At 42.8% G+C, this 18,563-nt stretch overlaps 1 protein-coding gene across 2 annotated transcripts in view; it reads left to right on the forward strand.

The window, feature by feature from the left end:
* Positions 1-18,563, forward strand: part of BLTP3B (bridge-like lipid transfer protein family member 3B) — a 55,466-nt gene that overhangs the window by 14,129 nt on the left and 22,774 nt on the right. For both annotated transcript variants that reach the window (XM_068142743.1, XM_068142742.1), the window contains 8 exons: positions 5,390-5,552; positions 7,130-7,168; positions 9,436-9,527; positions 10,380-10,569; positions 11,797-11,937; positions 12,497-12,667; positions 13,925-14,105; positions 16,548-16,631. In XM_068142743.1, coding sequence (XP_067998844.1) covers positions 5,490-5,552; positions 7,130-7,168; positions 9,436-9,527; positions 10,380-10,569; positions 11,797-11,937; positions 12,497-12,667; positions 13,925-14,105; positions 16,548-16,631 — 961 coding nt within the window. In that variant the 5' untranslated portion in view covers positions 5,390-5,489. The remainder of the gene's footprint in view (positions 1-5,389; positions 5,553-7,129; positions 7,169-9,435; positions 9,528-10,379; positions 10,570-11,796; positions 11,938-12,496; positions 12,668-13,924; positions 14,106-16,547; positions 16,632-18,563) is intronic.

Here is an 18,563-nt window from a genome sequence, read left to right on the forward strand (position 1 = left end):
CTGCTGTTTTATTATTGATAGAGTTGCCAGTGCTTGGCAGGCTTTGCTTTCCTTTTTTAGAGCTGGTTGTCTTGAGTCATGCCTGTTTTTAAGGAGCTCTAGTTCATAACGAGGAGGTAAGCAAAACATGTGGCACATCCTATGATTTAATAGTCTGTCATGAGTACAGCATACGTGTAGGATCCAACTGCTGAAGGAATTTTATTTATAAAGCAGGGAAGGCATATGACAGAGCCAGGAGGAGGAAAATGTATATTCAGTAGGTGTGCAAACCAGCTGAGAATCCAGTGTCCAAATGTGATCCAGATTGCCATTATTTATGTATTAAATCCCAAGGCTGGGGGTTGTGTTGATGAACTTGACAAGGCATCTGGTATTCCCTCCAAACCTTTGTGGAATGCTGCTCTCAGTTTCATGTGGTTTGTGGCCTTCATTATCCAAACCATAAGCTTGTGCTTTCAGAAAATCGTTTCCCCCTGTCTTCTCTGCTGGTTTTTGATTGCTTTATGTTTCCAGTTTCACTTCTTGGCCATCTTCCCTACAAGTGTGGTGGAGGGCTCCATTCAGAGCTTCAAGCCTGTGTTGCCACAAACAAAACTGTAGAAAATAAATATTTCAGGCAAGGGGGAAAAAACCAAACCAACCAAACCAAAACATTTTGTGTGTAGATTTTGCTTGTTGTTGTTCTAGAGTGAATAGAACTAAAGAACTAGGAAGAAGTTCTATACAGAGAGAGTGATTGCCCATTGGAATGGGCTGCCTGGGGAGGTGGTGGAGTCACCATCTTTGGAGGTGTTTAGGAGGAGGCTTGATGGGGTGCTTGGTGCCATGGTTTAGTTGTTTAGGTGGGTTGGATTGGTTGATGGGTTGGACACAATGATCTTGAAGGTCTCTTCCAACCTGGTCTGGTCTATTCTATTCTGTTCTGTTCTGTTCACTAAAGAATTATTGTGGTCTTGATAAAATACAATGATTGTGTAAATGCAGAGTCCTGCACCTGGGGAGGAACATCACCATGCACCAGTACAGATTAGGGGTTGACCTGCTGGAAAGCAACTCCATGGAGAAGGACTTTGGAGTCCTGGTGGTCAACAAGTTATTCACTGGACAGCAATGTGCCTATGTGGCAAGAAGGCAGATGGTCTCCTGGGGTGCATTAAGAAGAGTGTGGCCAGCAGGTCAAGGGAAGTTCTCCTTCCTCTCTACTCTGGCCTGGTGAGACCACATCTGGGGCATTGTGTCCAGTGCTGTGCTCCCTGGTTCAAGAGGGGCAGAGATATACTAGACAATGTCCACTGGAGAGCTATGAGGATGATGAAGGAACTGGAACATCTGTCCTATGAGGAAAGGCTGAGGTACCTGGGACTGTTTAGCCTGGAAAAGAGAAAACTGAGAGCCCATCTTATGTCTATAAATATCTGAAGGGTGGGTGTCAAGAAGAAAGGGGCCAGTCTCTTATCTTTGGTGTCCTGGGATAGGACAAGGGGCAACAGGCACAAACTGCAACGCTGAAGTTGCACCTCAACATGAGGAAACACTTCTGTACTGTGAGGGTGCTGGAGCATTGGAACAGACTGTCCAGAGAGGTGGTGGAGTCTCCTTCCCTGGAGACTTTCAAGGCCTGTCTGGATGCGTTCCTGTGTGACCTGTCATACGTGATCCTGCCATGGCAGAGGGGTTGGACTTGACGATTTCTGGAGGTCCCTTCCAACTCCTCCTGTGATTCTAACTTACTGCTGTACATGTGATTCTTACTACTGCACTGTTATTATGCAGCCCTTTATGCTTTTCACTGAACTCTTAGTCTGGACTCTGTAAATTAAAGCTGAATCATTTATCTAATCTAGTGCATGTGTGTGCTTATGTATATCTATATGTATCCAAGGTAGCTCTGTCAGGCTGCTTGTGATACTGTTAAATTCATATTCCTGGGTTCTTGTATTTAAAGTGTAAAGTATTTTACAGCATTACCTTATAGAATTGAATGTTAAAGCAGAATTGAAGTTCTTGCTCTCAGATACAGTAATTCAAACCTCCAGTGATATGTTTGGAGCAAGGAAGGATAGTTTGTGAAACTGAAATTGAGTCTGTGAAAGCAGTTTTGCTAAGAATATCTTGGGTATTAGCAAACCAAGTATGTCTTGCCTCAGTTACAGTGATGTCTTACAGCCACAGCAAAGCAGTGTAACAGACAGCTTTAGTGAACTCAACCATGGCCTTCATTTCCATTCCTCCAGCCTTTACCTTCTCCCCTTGCCTCATTTCCCTTCTCCCAGTTCAACGTGACCCAGCAACGTGCATTTGCCATCCAGAGAGCCAGCTGTCCCCAATGTTTGTGGCCAGGTTGCATGGGGTTCTGAGCAGCCTGCTCTAGTGCCCAAATAGGCTAACTTCTTTTTTTTTTTAAATGATATTTTGAGTTAGGTTAAACTTAAAATGTAAGTTTTAATTTTAAAGGTTTTCCTATTTTATGAAGTAGTATGAAGTCATTCTGAAGTGCTGGAAATCTCCAACAGCCAAACAAAAGTGGAACAACCGAGTTTAGAAGGAGCAGGGAGCTGGCACAGAAGCATCGGAAGCGTTGGCATCATCAGTGGAAAATTGGCTCTGGACAAAGCAGGCAGACAAAGCAGATGTGGTTGCTGTATGTTACCAAGTGACTGTGGGCTTTGTGGAAACAGCACAGTCTCCTCCACTCATCAGTCACTTTCAAGCCCTGGAAGCAGAATGAAAAATGCTGCTACTGGAGGTGCCCACACCTGAAATACCTTCTCCCAACTCAGCTGTTGTTTCTTTCTGTGGTTCTTGAAATGAAGGGTGTAGGCTTACAGATGGAGGTTTTCCTTGGTTAGTGCTGAATGAAACACTTTTCCTTTTGCCAACCGCTGGAGAAGTAACAAATTCAAAGCAACACTCTCAGAAGGATTACCACAAAAAAGAAACAAATAAAAAAGTGAAAGTGAGGGAGCAGTCATGTTCCTTGTTGAGATTGCTTTCTCTGCTCTTAAAGCTTCTTGTTGGGAGGAACTGGCTCCTGTTTTGTCTTTTTGAAGGAAATCAAAGGTAACTCCAGGTTGACTTCACTGTGTCCCCTCTCCTCCTTAGTGGTATTTTGGTGTCTTGCAGTGCAGTTGGGAAACCCATTTATGTAATTCCTCTGGATTTTAACTGTGACTTGCCTGTGGTTGAGACCAAGATGACAGTTTCCCCAGGTTGAATGGCATTTCTGGTGTGGCACTGCAAAAAGGGAACCCTGAGAGGAACTTGCTGCTCAGAGCACGAGTCTCAGCAGACTGTGTGTGCTGGGAGAATGTTCTGGCATTCACTGTATAAATGTGGCTTTAAAATCACACCAGTTGTGATTCTTAGGTTGACCCTCACCTAGAAAGTCAAGAGATACCACGCTGTGACTGCAAACATTTAATGGCTGGGTTTTTTCCTCTAAGAAGTTGAATTAGCTGTGTCAGATGAGACCTGTTAATGTCTCATGTAGAGAAGCCTTTATGTTTTGCAGTTCCCCCTGTGATGTTTTACTGGGGCAGGTTATTCAGCCCTTCTCACTACCTATTGTTAAAAGGAGCAAAGAAGTGTAACCAGAGAACTGAATCATTTGAAGACCTTTATTCCCCCCATAATATTTCTAAGTGGAGCATTTAGAAGCACATTAGTTGTCAAGGAAAAGATATTTGTCACTAGCCTTATCTTAATGTATTTTTGAATCAAAGGTCATTCCTCCTTGTTCCTTTCGTTATGTTTTGTAAGCCATAGAGGAACAACTGCAACACTTTCATAATAACAAATGTGTCTGGTATTATTTGCAAATACATTCTGAGCCATTTCTGGCTTGGTGTAGGGAAAACAAATGCTTTAAAATTAATTAAACTTAACTTCTAATTCTGAACAATTTCCTTCCTCTGGGTACCTCTACCCCCAGATGTCTTGATCTTTGAGTGTACCTCTCTGTGATTAAACTGATGGGTGGTGAAACAGTGACTTTATGATGTCTGGCTGAATGTTTCCCAGGAGTGATCAAATGGGTGTTTACATTTTGTCAGGCTGGGTAGATGCATTTCCAGACCTTATCGTCACAAGAGCACAGTGAAGCAGCTGGACTGAGAAAATCTCTCATGTTTCAAGCTACACTTGGAAATTATTGGAATGGGCTGCCTGGGGAGGTGGTGGAGTCACTGTCATTGGAGGTGTTCAGGAGGAGACTTGATGGGGTGCTTGGTGCCATGGGTTAGTTGTTTAGGTGGGTTGGATTGGTTGATGGGTTGGACATGATGATCTTGAAGGTCTCTTCCAGTCTGGTCTGGTCTGGTCTATTCTATTCTATTCTGAGGACAAGCTTGCCACCATTCTTCCTCTTCATCCCCATTCTTTCCCTGAGTATCTAGTTTAATATGGACCTTATAGTTTGGTTAGAAATCAGTCTTTTGAATGGGGTGGAGATTTCAGAGTTGCACCTCCTATGGCTTTCCTCTTCCACCTTGTGGACAGACAAACCCCTTCCTTCTCTATCAGTGCTGAGAGATTTTGGTGGGAAACTCACAAAGTGTAATGCAAACTGTAGTGTTTTCTGCTACCTAATCTAGTAAAATTAGGTGCAATTCCTGCAGTTCAATGCTTTGAATCAAAGATTTTTATATTCAGGGTAACAAAAAAATGAGAAGGGAACACCGTAATATGTTTATGTATTTGCAGATGGAGTCAGCGAGATGCAAAAAGCTCAGAGGGACAAAGCAATTCCACGGCACCATGTCTTTTCAGTGTGAAATTGCACCTAAGATGATTTCCTCACCCCTTTATTAGAATTAGAATAAACCAAACCAGGTTGGAAGAGACCTTCAAGATCATCGTGTCCAACCCATCAACCAATCCAACCCACCCAAACAGCTAACCCATGGCACCAAGCACCCCGTCAAGTCTCCTTCTGAACACCTTCAATGACGGCGACTCCACCACCTCCCCGGGCAACCCATTCCATAGCGCAATCACTCTTTCTGTATAGAACTTCTTCCTAACATCCAACCTGAACCTCCCCTGGCGCAGCTTGAGACTGTGTCCTCTTGTTCTGGTACTGGGTGCCTGGGAGAAGAGACCATCATCAGCCTGTCTACAACCTCCCTTCAGGTAGTTGTAGAGAGTGATAAGGTCACCCCTAAGTCTCCTCTTCTCCAGGCTAAGCAGCCCCAGCTCCCTCAGCCTCTCCTCATAGGGCTTGTGTTCCAAACCCCTCACCAACTTTGTTGCTCTTCTCTGGACTCGTTCCAGCAAGTCAACATCCTTCCTAAACTGAGGGGCCCAGAACCCCAGACCGTTGCTTTAAGTTGTCAGCTCTGGTTGCTTCATATGAATTTACTTAAGGAAGGTACATGTTTGGTTTTAGGTTCACCAAAAATCTGTCCCCTGACAAGATCAACCTGAGCACGTTAAAGGGAGAAGGTCAGCTGACCAACTTAGAGCTGGATCAAGAGGTGCTTCAGAACATGTTGGATCTTCCCACGTGGCTTGCTATAAACAAGGTCTTTTGCAATAAAGCCTCCATTAGGGTGAGTAGTTTATTGTGCTGGAATGGTAATTAGCTAAAAGTTTGGGGGGTTCTTTCTGGTTTTGTAAACTTATCATAGTGTCAGTCAGGGTTGGAAGGGACCACAAGGATCATCTAGTTCCACCCCCCCTGCCATGGGCAGGGACACCCCACACTAGATCAGGCTGGCCAGAGCCTCATCCAGCCTGGGCTTAAACACCCCCAGGGATGGGGCCCCAACCACCTCCCTGGACAACCAATTCCAGGGTCTCACCACTCTCATGGTGAAGAACTCCCTCCTCACGTCTAGCCTGAATCTCCCCACCTCCAGCTTCATTCCATTCCCCCTAGTCCTATCACTCCCTGAGATCCTGAGAAGTCCCTCCCCAGCCTTCTTGTAGGCCCCCTTCAGATACTGGAAGGCCACAATTAGGTCACCTCGGAGCCTTCTTTTCTCCAGACTGAACAGCCCCAACTCCTTCAGTCTGTCCTCATAGGAGAGGTGCTCCAGCCCTCTGATCATCCTTGTGGCCCTTCTCTGGACACGTTCCAGAGACTTAAAAGCAACTTTGTGTTAATAGGAAATTGTGATGAGTGCCTGGTAAAATTTTAGAGAAAAGCAAAGATGTTACCAGCAATCATTTTTTGACTACTTGTTGTTTCTCAGGTGATGATATGAAATACATAAGGAAATTCTGAAAATAAAGAGTGATGTCAACTTTTTTTTGTCTGAGTAGTTTATTCTGGCATGTTCTGAATTAGAGGTAGAGATGAAAGATTCTATTTGTCCATGCTAATTGATTTATTTTTTTCTTTCTTTTTTTTAATGTGTTTCCTCTTCTCTCTACCCCTCTCATTCTGCTGTCTTCCCTCTTGTTCCTTTCCTACTTAAAGCAAAACACCTTGCTGAGGGATTCCGGTCTCTGTGGGAAAGGTGGAAGCACTCTAGAGCTTGTAGACATTGCTTTTTTGGTCTCTGTGGCTGCTAAGAATTGAACCGAGGCAGACCATCTCTCATAGATATATTAATAGAAGTGAATAGAAATGAAGCTATGACTTGGGTTTGACAGCAGTTACAATCAGGTCAAACTTTGGCACCTTTTCAAGTCTTGGATTTAATTTTTTTTGGTCTTTTTCTCCCTTTTTTAAGTTTTCTTTTTTGGTCCCCTAGTGGGAGATTGTTCTGCTTTGTCTGAATGCAGTGAACTTGGTGCTTTGTTGCAGACCTTCAATTACTTGTAGGCCAATAGAGCAAACCTGGATTTCTATGTCCTTTTAAAGGAAAGAATGTGGAAGACTTGCTTTTCTGGTGCTTGACAACTCAGTATTAAAGAGACAGACTCTGTTTTGCCCTTCTGATTTCCCTGTGCTCAGTGATAAGTAGATTTTGAAGTTCTGTTTTTAACACCTGGAAGAAATTTGTGTGAGCATGGATTTACTCTGCAGTATTTTCAGATTCACTTGGTGTTTTGAATGTAGTATTTTGGGTTCAGGAGTTTCAAATAGGATCTGTATACATAACCCACATCCTGAACAAGTGCTGTATTGTACTGTGTTTTTAATACTTACTTTGCTTTAGAATAATGTTTTCTCTTGCAGATACCATGGACAAAATTGAAAACACATCCCATCTCTCTGGTGAGTTCTGAGATCAACCCCTTGATATACTCAGTGTAGCAGAATTGATCTCAAATATTTGTGTAGTTCTTTGACTTGACTCTGGAAATAACAGAAACATTAATGGGCTACAACTAAGTGTCCTCTGGGTAGCAGCAGATCAAGGCAAAATGCCTTCATGTTTTTGTTGGTAGGTTTATTTTCTCAATCTATGGCTTTGTGTCTCTTCACTGTAATGTTTGAGTGTTTTGCCAATTTCAGTCAAGTTTTTCAGTCACTACATCTTAGCTTGGATTTACCTGAAGGGTAGTTACTTGTCCAGTTAACTCTTACAAGCTCCTGCCTGTTGGTTGGAGCTTTTTCTCCTAAGGGCTTTGCTATTCTACATCCATACTCTGCCCAGTGAGCTCAGTTACAGCAGGTTCATAGATTCATAGAATGTTTTGGGGCGGAAGGGACCTTAAAGATCATCTAGTTCCAACCCCCCTGCCATGGGCAGGGACACCTTTTGCCAGACCAGGTCACTCAAGGCCTCATCCAACCTGTTCTTGAACACCTCCAGGGAGGCATTCACGACCTCCTTGGGCAATCTGTTCTAGAGCCTGGATGCACATAAGATGTAGAGGGTTTGTTGAATAGCCTAAGCTTCAGCTTGGATATAAATAGAATGTAAAATGTATAAATAGGACTCAACAGCAATTAGAAGTAATATTGATTCTTGCATTTGTTTAATTTTGCTCTTACTTCTAAGTGTACTAAGAAATATGGTAGCACCAGGAGTGATTGATTTGATGATGGTTGAACTTTCTTAATTGTGTTTACTGAGGAATGAATATTCCTTTAAGTGCTGTGCTTCCCAGTCTTGCAGTGAATTTCTGAATGTCCTTGCAATTCCTTAGTTGTGAATCAGACTTGGGAAAGACACTTTGTTTTGAATACTTGATGTATTTGCTAGTGACCCAGTTGCAATGTACTAACCAATGCCTGTACTGCTTCTTCCTGACACACAGAGCTTCAAGTATGGTAATGCTGAGGTGCTATGATTCAGTCTCTTGATTGTAAGGTGCAGCTGCCAAGTTAGGAAATCAGTTTAAGCTGTGATATTCTTAAAGATTACATACTTCACCTCTGGTAGCAAGGCCTGATTGTTTACTTTGCTTCTAGTGAATTTACTTTAACAGTCTTTGAGGCTAAGGTAACTCTCAAGGTCACCTTTTTACATAAAGCTTTCCCTGAACAAGAACATGAAATTGATCATAAGAGTTCACTCTTCAATGGCAGACTGGGCAAGAGCCTTTTTGACTTCTAAAGGCAGGTGAATTCAGTGGCCTAAATGCCCAGCTTCAGATTTTTATTACATCACTGAACTTCTACTCTTTTAGTAGGGAAGTTTTTGTTACTAAGAGTTTAATTAAATTGAAATATCATCCTTTGGTTGTACAATCCAGTTTCAAACCATTGCTCTTTGTCATTCTAAACAGTCCCTCCCTAGTCTTCCTGTAAGCCCCCTTCAGATATGGAAATGTAACTGTAAGGTCTCCCCAGAGCCTTCTCTTCTGCAGGTTGAACAGCCCTCAGCCTCTCAGCCTGTCTTCATAGGAGAGGTGCTCCAGTCCTCTGATCGTCTTTGTGAAAGTCCCTCCTCTGGACTTTCTCCAGCAGGTCTATGTCTGTCTTGTATTGAGGGTCCCATAGCTGGACACAATACTCCAGGTGAGGTCTCACCAGAGCAGAGCAGTGTCAGAATCACCTCTCAATCTGCTGGTCATGCTGCTGTTGATGCAGCCCAAGATGGTATTGGATGCAATTGGCCTTTTGGAGCTGCAAGTGCACATTGCTAGCTCATGATGCAAATGAGTAGCCTTAAAATCATGACCTTTTCAGCATGCAATTTTTGAGTGTGTGTGTGATGGATAAATAATGCTCAGTGATCAAGAATTCTGCAATATCCAACATTTGACTGTGAGGATCCATTAGAATTAAGAAAATTTAAACTCATCTAATCAAATTGAAAAATAAACAATTTTCATAGAATCAATAAGGTTGGAAAAGACCTCAAGGATCATCAAGTCCAACCTATCACCCAAGACCTCATGACTGCTAAACCATGGCATCCAGTCAAAAGTTTATGGGAAAGCTTATGTGGTAAAGAAATGTTTTATATGTATTTCTTGTGTGTATAAGCACTGTTTGTTGTTGGTTTGGGATTTTTTGTTCTTCATATGTCACCTATTTACTTTGTTACTTCTTAGATCTCCAATTTGTTTTGTTTTGTTTTGTTTTTCAAGTCCCTGGATAAAGTTGTAATGGAAATGAGCACATGTGAAGAGCCACGTGCCCCTAATGGACCCTCTCCCATAGCAACTGCATCTGGACAGAGGTCAGTGATGATGCTTGCATGGAACTGATCCCAGAAGAATTTTAATTACTCACTTTGGTTTACCATAAACCAGATCCCCTGCAGATTTCCAGAAGTAGGTAGGCTTGCAGCTTGCCATTTCCATCTCTCCAAAATTGTATTTAATTTCTCACTAGTGGAGTTTTGCCTTCATTTGGGTCTAAAAAAGAGTGTCAAGGGCTACTTGTTAGTGTGGTGGTTCAACATTCTATTTCCCTTATTGTATCAAACCAAATTATACTGAAAGATTTCACACACAGTCTGCAGCCCCAAACCCAAGTAATTTGGTAGGGCAATCATAGAGTCATAGAATGGTTTGGGTTGGAAGGGACTTCCAAAGGTTATCTAGTTCAGCCCCCCTGCAGTCAGCAGCGACATCCTCAACTAGATCAGGCTGCCTAGAGCCCTCTTGAGCCTTACCTTGAACATCTTAAGGGATGAGGCCTGAAACACCTCTCTGGGCAATCTGTTCCAGTGGTCTGTCACTTCCACAGTAAAGAAGTTTCTCTTCATGTTGAGGTGGAGCCTCTTGTCTTCCAGCTTTTATCCATTGTGCCTTGTCCTATCACTGGGCACCATCAGAAAGAGCCTGGCACTCACCCCTCAGATATTTACAGACATTAGTAAGATCCCCTCTCAGCCTTTTCCTCTAAACAGCCCCAGGTCTCTCAGTCTTTCTTCATAGGAGAGATGTTCCAAGTCCCTTCACATCCTTGTGGCTCTCCATTGAGCTTATTTGATGGTTTGTTTCATGTTGTATTTCACCTGCTTAACAAGTGCTTGTGTGCCCTTTCATTGGGTGTGTATTTAATGAGTTGTCATTCCCCTTTTTAGTGAATATGGCTTTGCTGAAAAAGTGGTAGAAGGGATCTCTGTTTCTGTCAATTCCATCATAATAAGGATTGGTGCAAAGGCCTTTAATGCTTCATTTGAACTTTCCCAGCTGAGAATTTATAGTGTAAATGCAAACTGGGAACATGCTGACCTCAGATTTACCAGAATACAAGAAGCTCAACGTGGAGAGGTAAATATACCATCTTTTGCTAGCTTTTCCTTGGTTTTGTGGTAAAGGAGGAGGAAGTTGCATTGCAACCTTAGTCTAGGAAACATACTGTCACTGGGAATGGAGACTTTCTGTGCTCACTAATTCCAGCTGTCACCTAGGAACACAAGGATGTAATAGAAGTGGTGGATCAAATGCCTCACCTCTAGCAGAGACCAAAGTGGATGCTTAGGGAAGAGCAAAAACCCCTCCCATCTTGTAGCTTTACTTCCCTCCCCACTTTCTTCCTATATACTGGGATTTAGCATTTTGAAACTTAAATGACACAACCTTCTCTACCCAAGCAAACATGGTATGCAATAACAGTGACCTTTAGTTTAAATGCTGCTTGTCACCTCTGCCTCCTTGGGAACTAGCTTAACATTTCTGTGATATTCTGGAAGTAGAGAGAAGCATCAGGGCTTAGCTTTGTGTACGAGGAACAAGAAGTGACTTCAGTTTGTTCTGTTCATGCAGCTGTCTGCATGGAGCATATATGTGAGCATGGGCAAGTACAGACACATGCACATGCTTAGGTGTAGGTGAGCTGTCATATGCCAGTGTTCCCAGGTGGCCAAGAAGGTCAATGCCATCCTGGTCTGCACCAGGAACGGTGTGGCCAGCAGGAAGAGGGAAGTCGTTCTGCCCCTGTACTCAGCACTGGTCAGGCCACACCTTGAGTCCTGTGTCCAGTTCTGGGCCCCTCAGTTTAGGAAAGATGTTGACTTGCTGGAAGGTGTCCAGAGAAGGGCAACAAAGCTGGGGAGGGGTCTGGAGCACAGCCCTATGAGGAGAAGCTGAGGGAGCTGGGGTGTCTTAGCCTGGAGAAGAGGAAGCTCAGATGAGACCTTATTGCCATCTACAATTCCCTGAAGGGAGGTTGTAGCCAGGTGGGGGTTGATCTCTTCTCCCAGCAAACCAGCACCAGAACAAGAGGACACAGTCTCAAGCTGTGCCAGGGGAGGTTTAGGCTGGATGTTAGGAAGAAATTCTCCACAGAAAGAGTAATTGGCCACTGGAATGTGCTGCCCAGAGAGGTGGTGGGAGTCACCATCTCTGGGGGTGTTTAGGAAGAGCCTGGATGGGGTGCTTGGTGCCATGGTTTAGTTGATTAGATGGTGTTGGATGATAGGTTGGACTCAATGATCTTGAAGGTCTTTTCCAACCTGGTTAATTCTGTCTTCTCCTCTTTTCTCTCTCTTTTTAAAGGTTTTGACTTTTAAAGAAATCAACTGGCAGATGATCAGAATAGAAGCAGATGCAATCCAGAGTTCTAAACATGAAATCATGAGTGCTCCTGTTCGGCTGATCACTAACCAATCAAAAATTAGGGTCACACTTAAAAGAAGGGTAAACTTGGAGAGCTTCACGTCTTCTTACTCTTTATTTAGCTCATTTTTCTCTCAGGCTCTGCATGCATACATGTACATAGTACAAGTTCTAAGTTTAGGCTATACAAAATGCAGAATTTCAGGAGATAACTTTTTCATGTCATCTGATCAGTGGATTATCTGTGGAGTGGACAAGGAATATTGCAGGCAGAGTTTGAAGATGAAGGCCTTGCATAGGTCCTACTACTGAAATCATTTGATCTGCAGTTGTATTTACGGTGGTGCACATTGTCCTAGCTCTACAGATCCAGGCAATATTTACATCTCTTGACTTTGGACAAATGCATCAGTTTAATATCCCACCAGCAGTGAGGCATAAATATACTGTATCTTAGGCCCTTTTTAGTTAATGAGAGGAATGCAATTTAAAATATAAAGTGTTTGTTATGTTTGTGGAAGGCATTTGGGTGTTGGGTAGTGTGTTTTCCAATCAACTTCTTTCCCTCCTTGCATTTGATATAAGAAATGTCAGAATTTAATGGACCCATTTGACTTCTTGACCTTTTTTTATCCTACAGTTAAAGGATTGTAACGTGGTGGCATCCAAGCTGGTTCTCATTCTGGATGACTTGCTGTGGGTTTTGACTGATTCCCAGTTGAAAGCCATGGTGCAGTATGCCAAATCTCTTAGTGAAGCCATAGAGAAATCAACAGAACAGAGAAAAAGTTTGGCTTCTGAAACAGCACAGGTATGCTAATTGATTGTCTCACCCATGTCTAAAACACAGCACAGAGTGGTTAGTTCTGCTGCTTTATTTTAGGGAATGTTGAGTTCCTCATTTTCATACATCAGAAATTACAGCAGTATAAAATAGACTTTATTGTACAGGATTTTCTGTTACCTACAGGATAGAAGAAAGTTGTATTCTTTATCCTTGTGCAGAGTCTTCAGACTTCTGCATTTACTTAACAGTTGATGAAGTGTTTGGTCAATTTGCTCTCCAAATGTTTTCTGGTTTTGAATGAAGCAAAAAAATCAACAGAAAAATTGAGACACACTAAGGTAACCTTAATGTGTGGCTAAGTATAGTTACTACAACATCAATGACATTAAACTTCACATTTCAATTACTTGTCCAGCTTGTTTTCATGGCACTGAAAAATTAGCTTTTAGTGAGAGCTTGTTGGAAAATACAATGAAAGATAATTCTACTGGTAACATAATTCTGCTGGCATCAATGTGATATTGATGCTGCCTTCTCAGGTGAATCTTGGTGGTCTTTCAGCACATACAGCAGACTAGACCATCTGGGCTTTGTGAGTGTTGTGGGGAGGGACTTCTTGTCTGTGAAGAACAAACACACTGATAAAAGATAGTCCTATAAAAAGAAGTTAATTAATAAGACTGAATCAAGTTGGTTGTATAGAATCTCATCCAATAAAGATAGTAAACTCTAATGGAGCCTTCAGTTCCTGTGGTGGCCCTGATGGTTTATGATGTGATTTGATGGTTTAGCTGCAGTGTTCTAATGGTTAGGTGTTACTGAGCAGGGAGGTCCTGCTTCTTCAGTGTCCTGCACTTGCACCTCTCCAGTTCCCTGATACTGGCACCACTTCACGTTTGATTGTACAGTGATGAGGTCTGGGGAAATAAACTACCAGAAATAAGCCTAACAAAAATTTGCTAGTTTTCTGCTGGTTTAATTCCCTGAACAGCTTGCAACAGAAGTTAGAAATATGGCAGTGCTGCAAGTGACAGGGGTGCAAAGGGGTGTGGGGGGAGAGTGGGGGATGCAGTGGCATTGCCTCTTTGTGACACTAACCTAAGCTCATCTGAGCTTTATCTTAAAACAGCACAATTAAATCCAAGTAACAATCCAAGGTTAATGCATGTGCTATAGAGATTTTTGCTTATTTCAAGGGCTTGCTTTGAGTAAATGATAAGATACTTATGCTTGAAAGAAAGGATAAACTTCATAAATCAGTCTGACTTTGTATTTTTTCAGAGCTCTGCCCCAGCACCCAGTTCTCAGCAGGTGAAAGCACAGCAGACAACAGCAGCACCTGATCAAAATGATGCAATAGTAAAATTGTTTAATGATTTTGATGTGAAGGAAACTTCTCATCACTTAGTAATTTCCCATTTGGACCTACATATATGTGATGATATCCATTCTAAAGAAAAAGGTAACTTTTTTATATTAAAGCAGCATGCCTGGGAGCCATAATCACCTTTAGAGGACTTTGTGAGGAGTACACAGAATCAGGAATAGAATCATAGAATTAACCAGGGTGGAAAAGACCTCAGAGATCATCAAGTCCAACCTATTACCCAAATACCTCATGACGAACTAAACCATGGCTTCAAGTGCCATGTCCAATCCTTTCTTGAACACCTCCAGGAATGGCAACTCCACCACCTCCCTGGGCAGCACATTCCAATGACCAATCACTCATTCTGTGAAGAACTTCTTCCTAACATTCAGCCTGAACCTCCCCTGGCACAGCTTGAGACTGTGTCCTCTTGTTCTGGTGCTGGTTGCCTGGGAGAAGAGACCAACCTCCCACCTGTCTGCGACCTCCTTTCAGGTAGTTGTAGAGAGTAATAAGGTCTCCCCTGAGCCTTCTCTTCTCCAGGCTAAACAACCTTCTTTTTGGTTGGAAAAGATCTCCAAGATCATCCAGTCCAACCCTCATACAGTGATGTTAATCAAGAGTCTTCCTTTATTTTAGAGGAATATTCAGAATGGTCTTCACTATCTGTAGACTCTCAGGATAACATTTTATTATGAAATACAATTACTTTAGAAGGAATGCCATGACAACCATCATGAGTGCTAGCAGCTTCAGTGCTTTTCCTGTCTTCTAGGAAAGGATTCTGTCCAGTCTGATTGTTAGTGCTGGTTTTTTGCTTTTATATTCCAAGTTAACTGGGTTATAAGGAATGCAGTGGCTGAACATGAGCCAGCAGTGTGCCCAGGTCGCCAAGAAGGCCAATGGCTTCCTGGCCTGGATCAGGAAGAGTGTGGTCAGCAGGAGCAGGGAAGTCATTCTGCCCCTGTACTCAGCACTGGTCAAGCCACACCTTCAGTACTATGTCCAGTTCTGGGCCACTCAGTTTAGGAAAGATGTTGAGTTGCTGGAGTGTGTCCAGAGAAGGGCAACAAAGCTGCGGAGGGGTTTGGAGCACAGCCCTGTGAGGAGAGGCTGAGGGAGCTGGGGTTGCTTAGCCTGGAGAAGAGGAGGCTGAGGGGAGACCTTATTGCTGTCTACAACTCCCTGAAGGGAGGTTGTAGCCAGGTGGGGGTTGGTCTCTTCACCTAGGCACCCAGCACCAGAACAAGAGGCCACAGTCTGAAGCTGTGCCAGGGGAGGTTCAGGCTGGATGTTAGGAAGAAATTTTTCCCAGAAAGAGAGATTTGCCATTGGGATGTGCTGCCCAGGGAGGTGGTGGAGTCACCATCCCTGGAGGTGTTTAAGAAGAGCCTGGATGGGGTGCTTGGTGCCATGGTTTAGTTGATGAGATGGTGTTGGGTGATAGGTTGGACTCAATGATCTCAAAGGTCTTTTCCAACCTGGTTAATTCTATTCTAGTCTAACATTGCTGTGGTTTGTAATTGTCAGTGTACAGCCTGCTTCTGTAGTACTCTTACAGGACTAATAAAAGAGCAGTGCTCTTTGTGTTACTACTTTAGAGAATTTGGTATTGCTGTGCTCTGCAGGACATGGAAACAGCAGAACAAGTTGTCTGTGGCCTTTATAATTTTGTGTAATGCTTGTACTTACTTATTTTTTATTAATGCAAGGCTATTGCTAATAATTGCATTTAGAATCAGTAAGAAAAAGCTGATGACACTTCTTTCATGCTTTCAGAAAGTGATCAGAAGAGAACTGACCTGTTGGTGTGTATGCAAAGGAGCTGGCTAGCCACTGAAAAAATTATAGAGGCATACAAGGTCTGCTGAAGGAAAAGACTATCAAAACCATTATGTTTTAGCAAATTTATTTTCTCAATTAGGGAAGACACTTGCAGAGCAGCAGAGCATAAGGCTCACTAGCTGGAGGTATATTCTCTTCCATGCAGTCTATCTACTGCAGTTGGGATTTACCATTCTCAGTGAAGTCTCTTTATTGATCCTTTATTCTTGGCTGTGAAGTTTAAATTTAGCAGGGGAAATACCAGAAGAGAGGACTCTAAGAATAGCTCTTCATTGGTCAAATAAAATAAAACAAATTCTTTAGAGTATTCTTGGAAGTAAATGTTGATTTTGAGTGCCTTCTCCTAATGGTATTTTCAGTGTGAAAAAGCCTTTTGGTTCAGAAAAACTGCAGCAATATGTGTTCAAATAGATGTCTTTAGCCTTTTCCTGGGCAGCATTTAAAGCAGTTTGCAGTTTGTTAGCAGTTGCCAAGTACAGAACAGGGAGTACTACAAAATGATCTTTAGAAACCAGTCCAGATTACCTGAATGAAAATGTTGAGGGAAGAGAAGGAGGTGGTAAGGAGAGCCAGTAGAGAGGAGAAAGAAGTAGCTGTGAGGTGTTTGAAGGAATGCAGCATGAATGTAGTAAGAGCTGACTGACTGCTAACCAGAATGTCTGCAGAGCTGACAACTGTTGTGTTTTACAGACTCAAACAGACGTGTTACAGGAGGGGCCATGCAGCTTTCCTTCAGCTATTTAACAGTGGACTATTACCCATTTCACAAAGCAGGTATGAAAGGGAGCACTTAGGGAATTACCTCTGAATATAACCATCTGCTTTCCATAGTAAAAACTTTGCTTGTGTGTGCATATGCACCTGGCTTGGATAGTCATTTTCTGAGCATTTCAGATACCACACCTTTTGATTCCCTTCTGCGTGCCAAACCAACCAACAAAAGCAACAACCTGGGAACCAATCAAATTTCTGGGACTCAGCTATTTTGGGGCAAGCAATTGTCCTGCCCACTGTTCTGTTTGGTCAACATGAAGGTGTTTGCACATATCTGCCATGAAAAGCCCTGTGTGTTGACAGAGGAAGGCAGTTTGACAGATTGAGAATTCACTAATTGGCTGTTTGCAAGAGTCAATCTGCTGGCTGTTTTTCTTTTTCCCATGCAGAAGTCAATCATTTTGTCTGTTTCCAAGTAATGCTTTGGGGTTTATTTTTGCTAAACACACAATCCCAGCGTGTAGGAAGTGCAATTGTTTAATAACAATCCCTTAACAAAAGGCTACACAGATGTTAGCAATTTCCAGCAAGCATTGCGTGCAAATCATTGCTAGTAAACATGTTCTGCAGAAATCTACAAGAAGGAAGAAGAAACAACATAGGTTTGCTGTTTAATTTGAGATCAAAGGCAATCCACTACAGCACAGAGGCTTTTAGTCGGTGGAGGACTTGGTCATGCTTTGTTTTGCTTTTTACTGTTTTGGAGTGATTATCCACATACATTAAAGGAGTGAATGTGCTGTAGAGTCGAATGTTAGGGGTTAGAAAGGACCTCTAGACATCATCCAGTCCAACCACCCTGGCAAAGCAGGAGGGACAGATCACACAGGAATATGTCCAGATGGGTTTTAAAAACCTCTAGAGAAGGAGACTCCACAGCCTCTCTGGGCAGCCTTTCCCAGTGCTCCAGCACCCTCACAGCAAAGAAGTTTCTCCTCATGTTGGGGTGAAACTCCCTGTGTTCCAGTATGTACCCATTGTCCCTTGTCCTAGCACTGGGCACCATTGAAAAGAGCCTGGCACCTTCATCTTGACACCCACCCCTCAGATACTAATAAGATCCTCTCAGCCTTCTCTTCTGCAGACTAAACAGCCCCAGCTCTCTCAGTCTTTCTTCATAGGAGAGATGTTTTAAGTCCCTTCATCATCCTTGTAGCTCTCTGTTGGACTCTGTCCAGTAGATCCCTGTCTCTCTTGAACTGGACAGCCCAAAACTGGCTCCCCAAAACTGTATCTTGCCTCATATGCTCTCCTCAGAGAAAATGTAGAGAACCAGGGAAGTAAATGGATTGTTCCTCTTTTTGGCATAATTCTTAGCCAGTTGGACCCATGCACTGCATGCTCTTGGAGGAGCATATTAGAAACTCACTGAGAAGGATTTCCTGTAATCGATACATGGGACATAAATCCCACTACATGAAACCAAAGATGGAAAAGATCGTCAATCCTAAGTGTAGTGTTCTCCTGCATTCCTAAATAGTGCTCTCTACACACATCTTTGAAGTAACACAAATCTAGGTCTTACTAATAAGCTGTGACAAAAAGAATGCCAACTGTAGTTGTGTTTGATCTAACAGGTGTATGTGTGGAGGGGGAGGGAACAGAAAGCTGCTTTTTCCTCTCAAAGAGGTTGTCATTTTCTCAGTGTGCTATGAAGGATGTGGCAATTCTATGACCAAACTCTTGCCACAGAAGGGAGAGTCCCTTTACTTAAACGTGAAGGAGCACATCTTAATCCTGAGAGTCCAAAGGGAGTCGTGTAGGTATCATGCCTCTGTTATCAGCTGATGTGCAGAGCATTCCTACCCTGAGGCTGAAGCTCTGCAATATTCCTTATTACTACTCTAGAACAGTGAGCAAGAGGGAAACAGCTGGAGGAAACAGCTGGATGTTTCTGTGAGTGTTACCAGACTTTTCTGGGTTTGCAGCAAT

This window comes from Melanerpes formicivorus, unplaced genomic scaffold (genome assembly GCF_026170545.1).
Source record: "Melanerpes formicivorus ecotype bairdi unplaced genomic scaffold, bMelFor1.0.p_v2 SCAF_8, whole genome shotgun sequence".
Taxonomy (NCBI): Eukaryota; Metazoa; Chordata; class Aves; order Piciformes; family Picidae; genus Melanerpes; species Melanerpes formicivorus.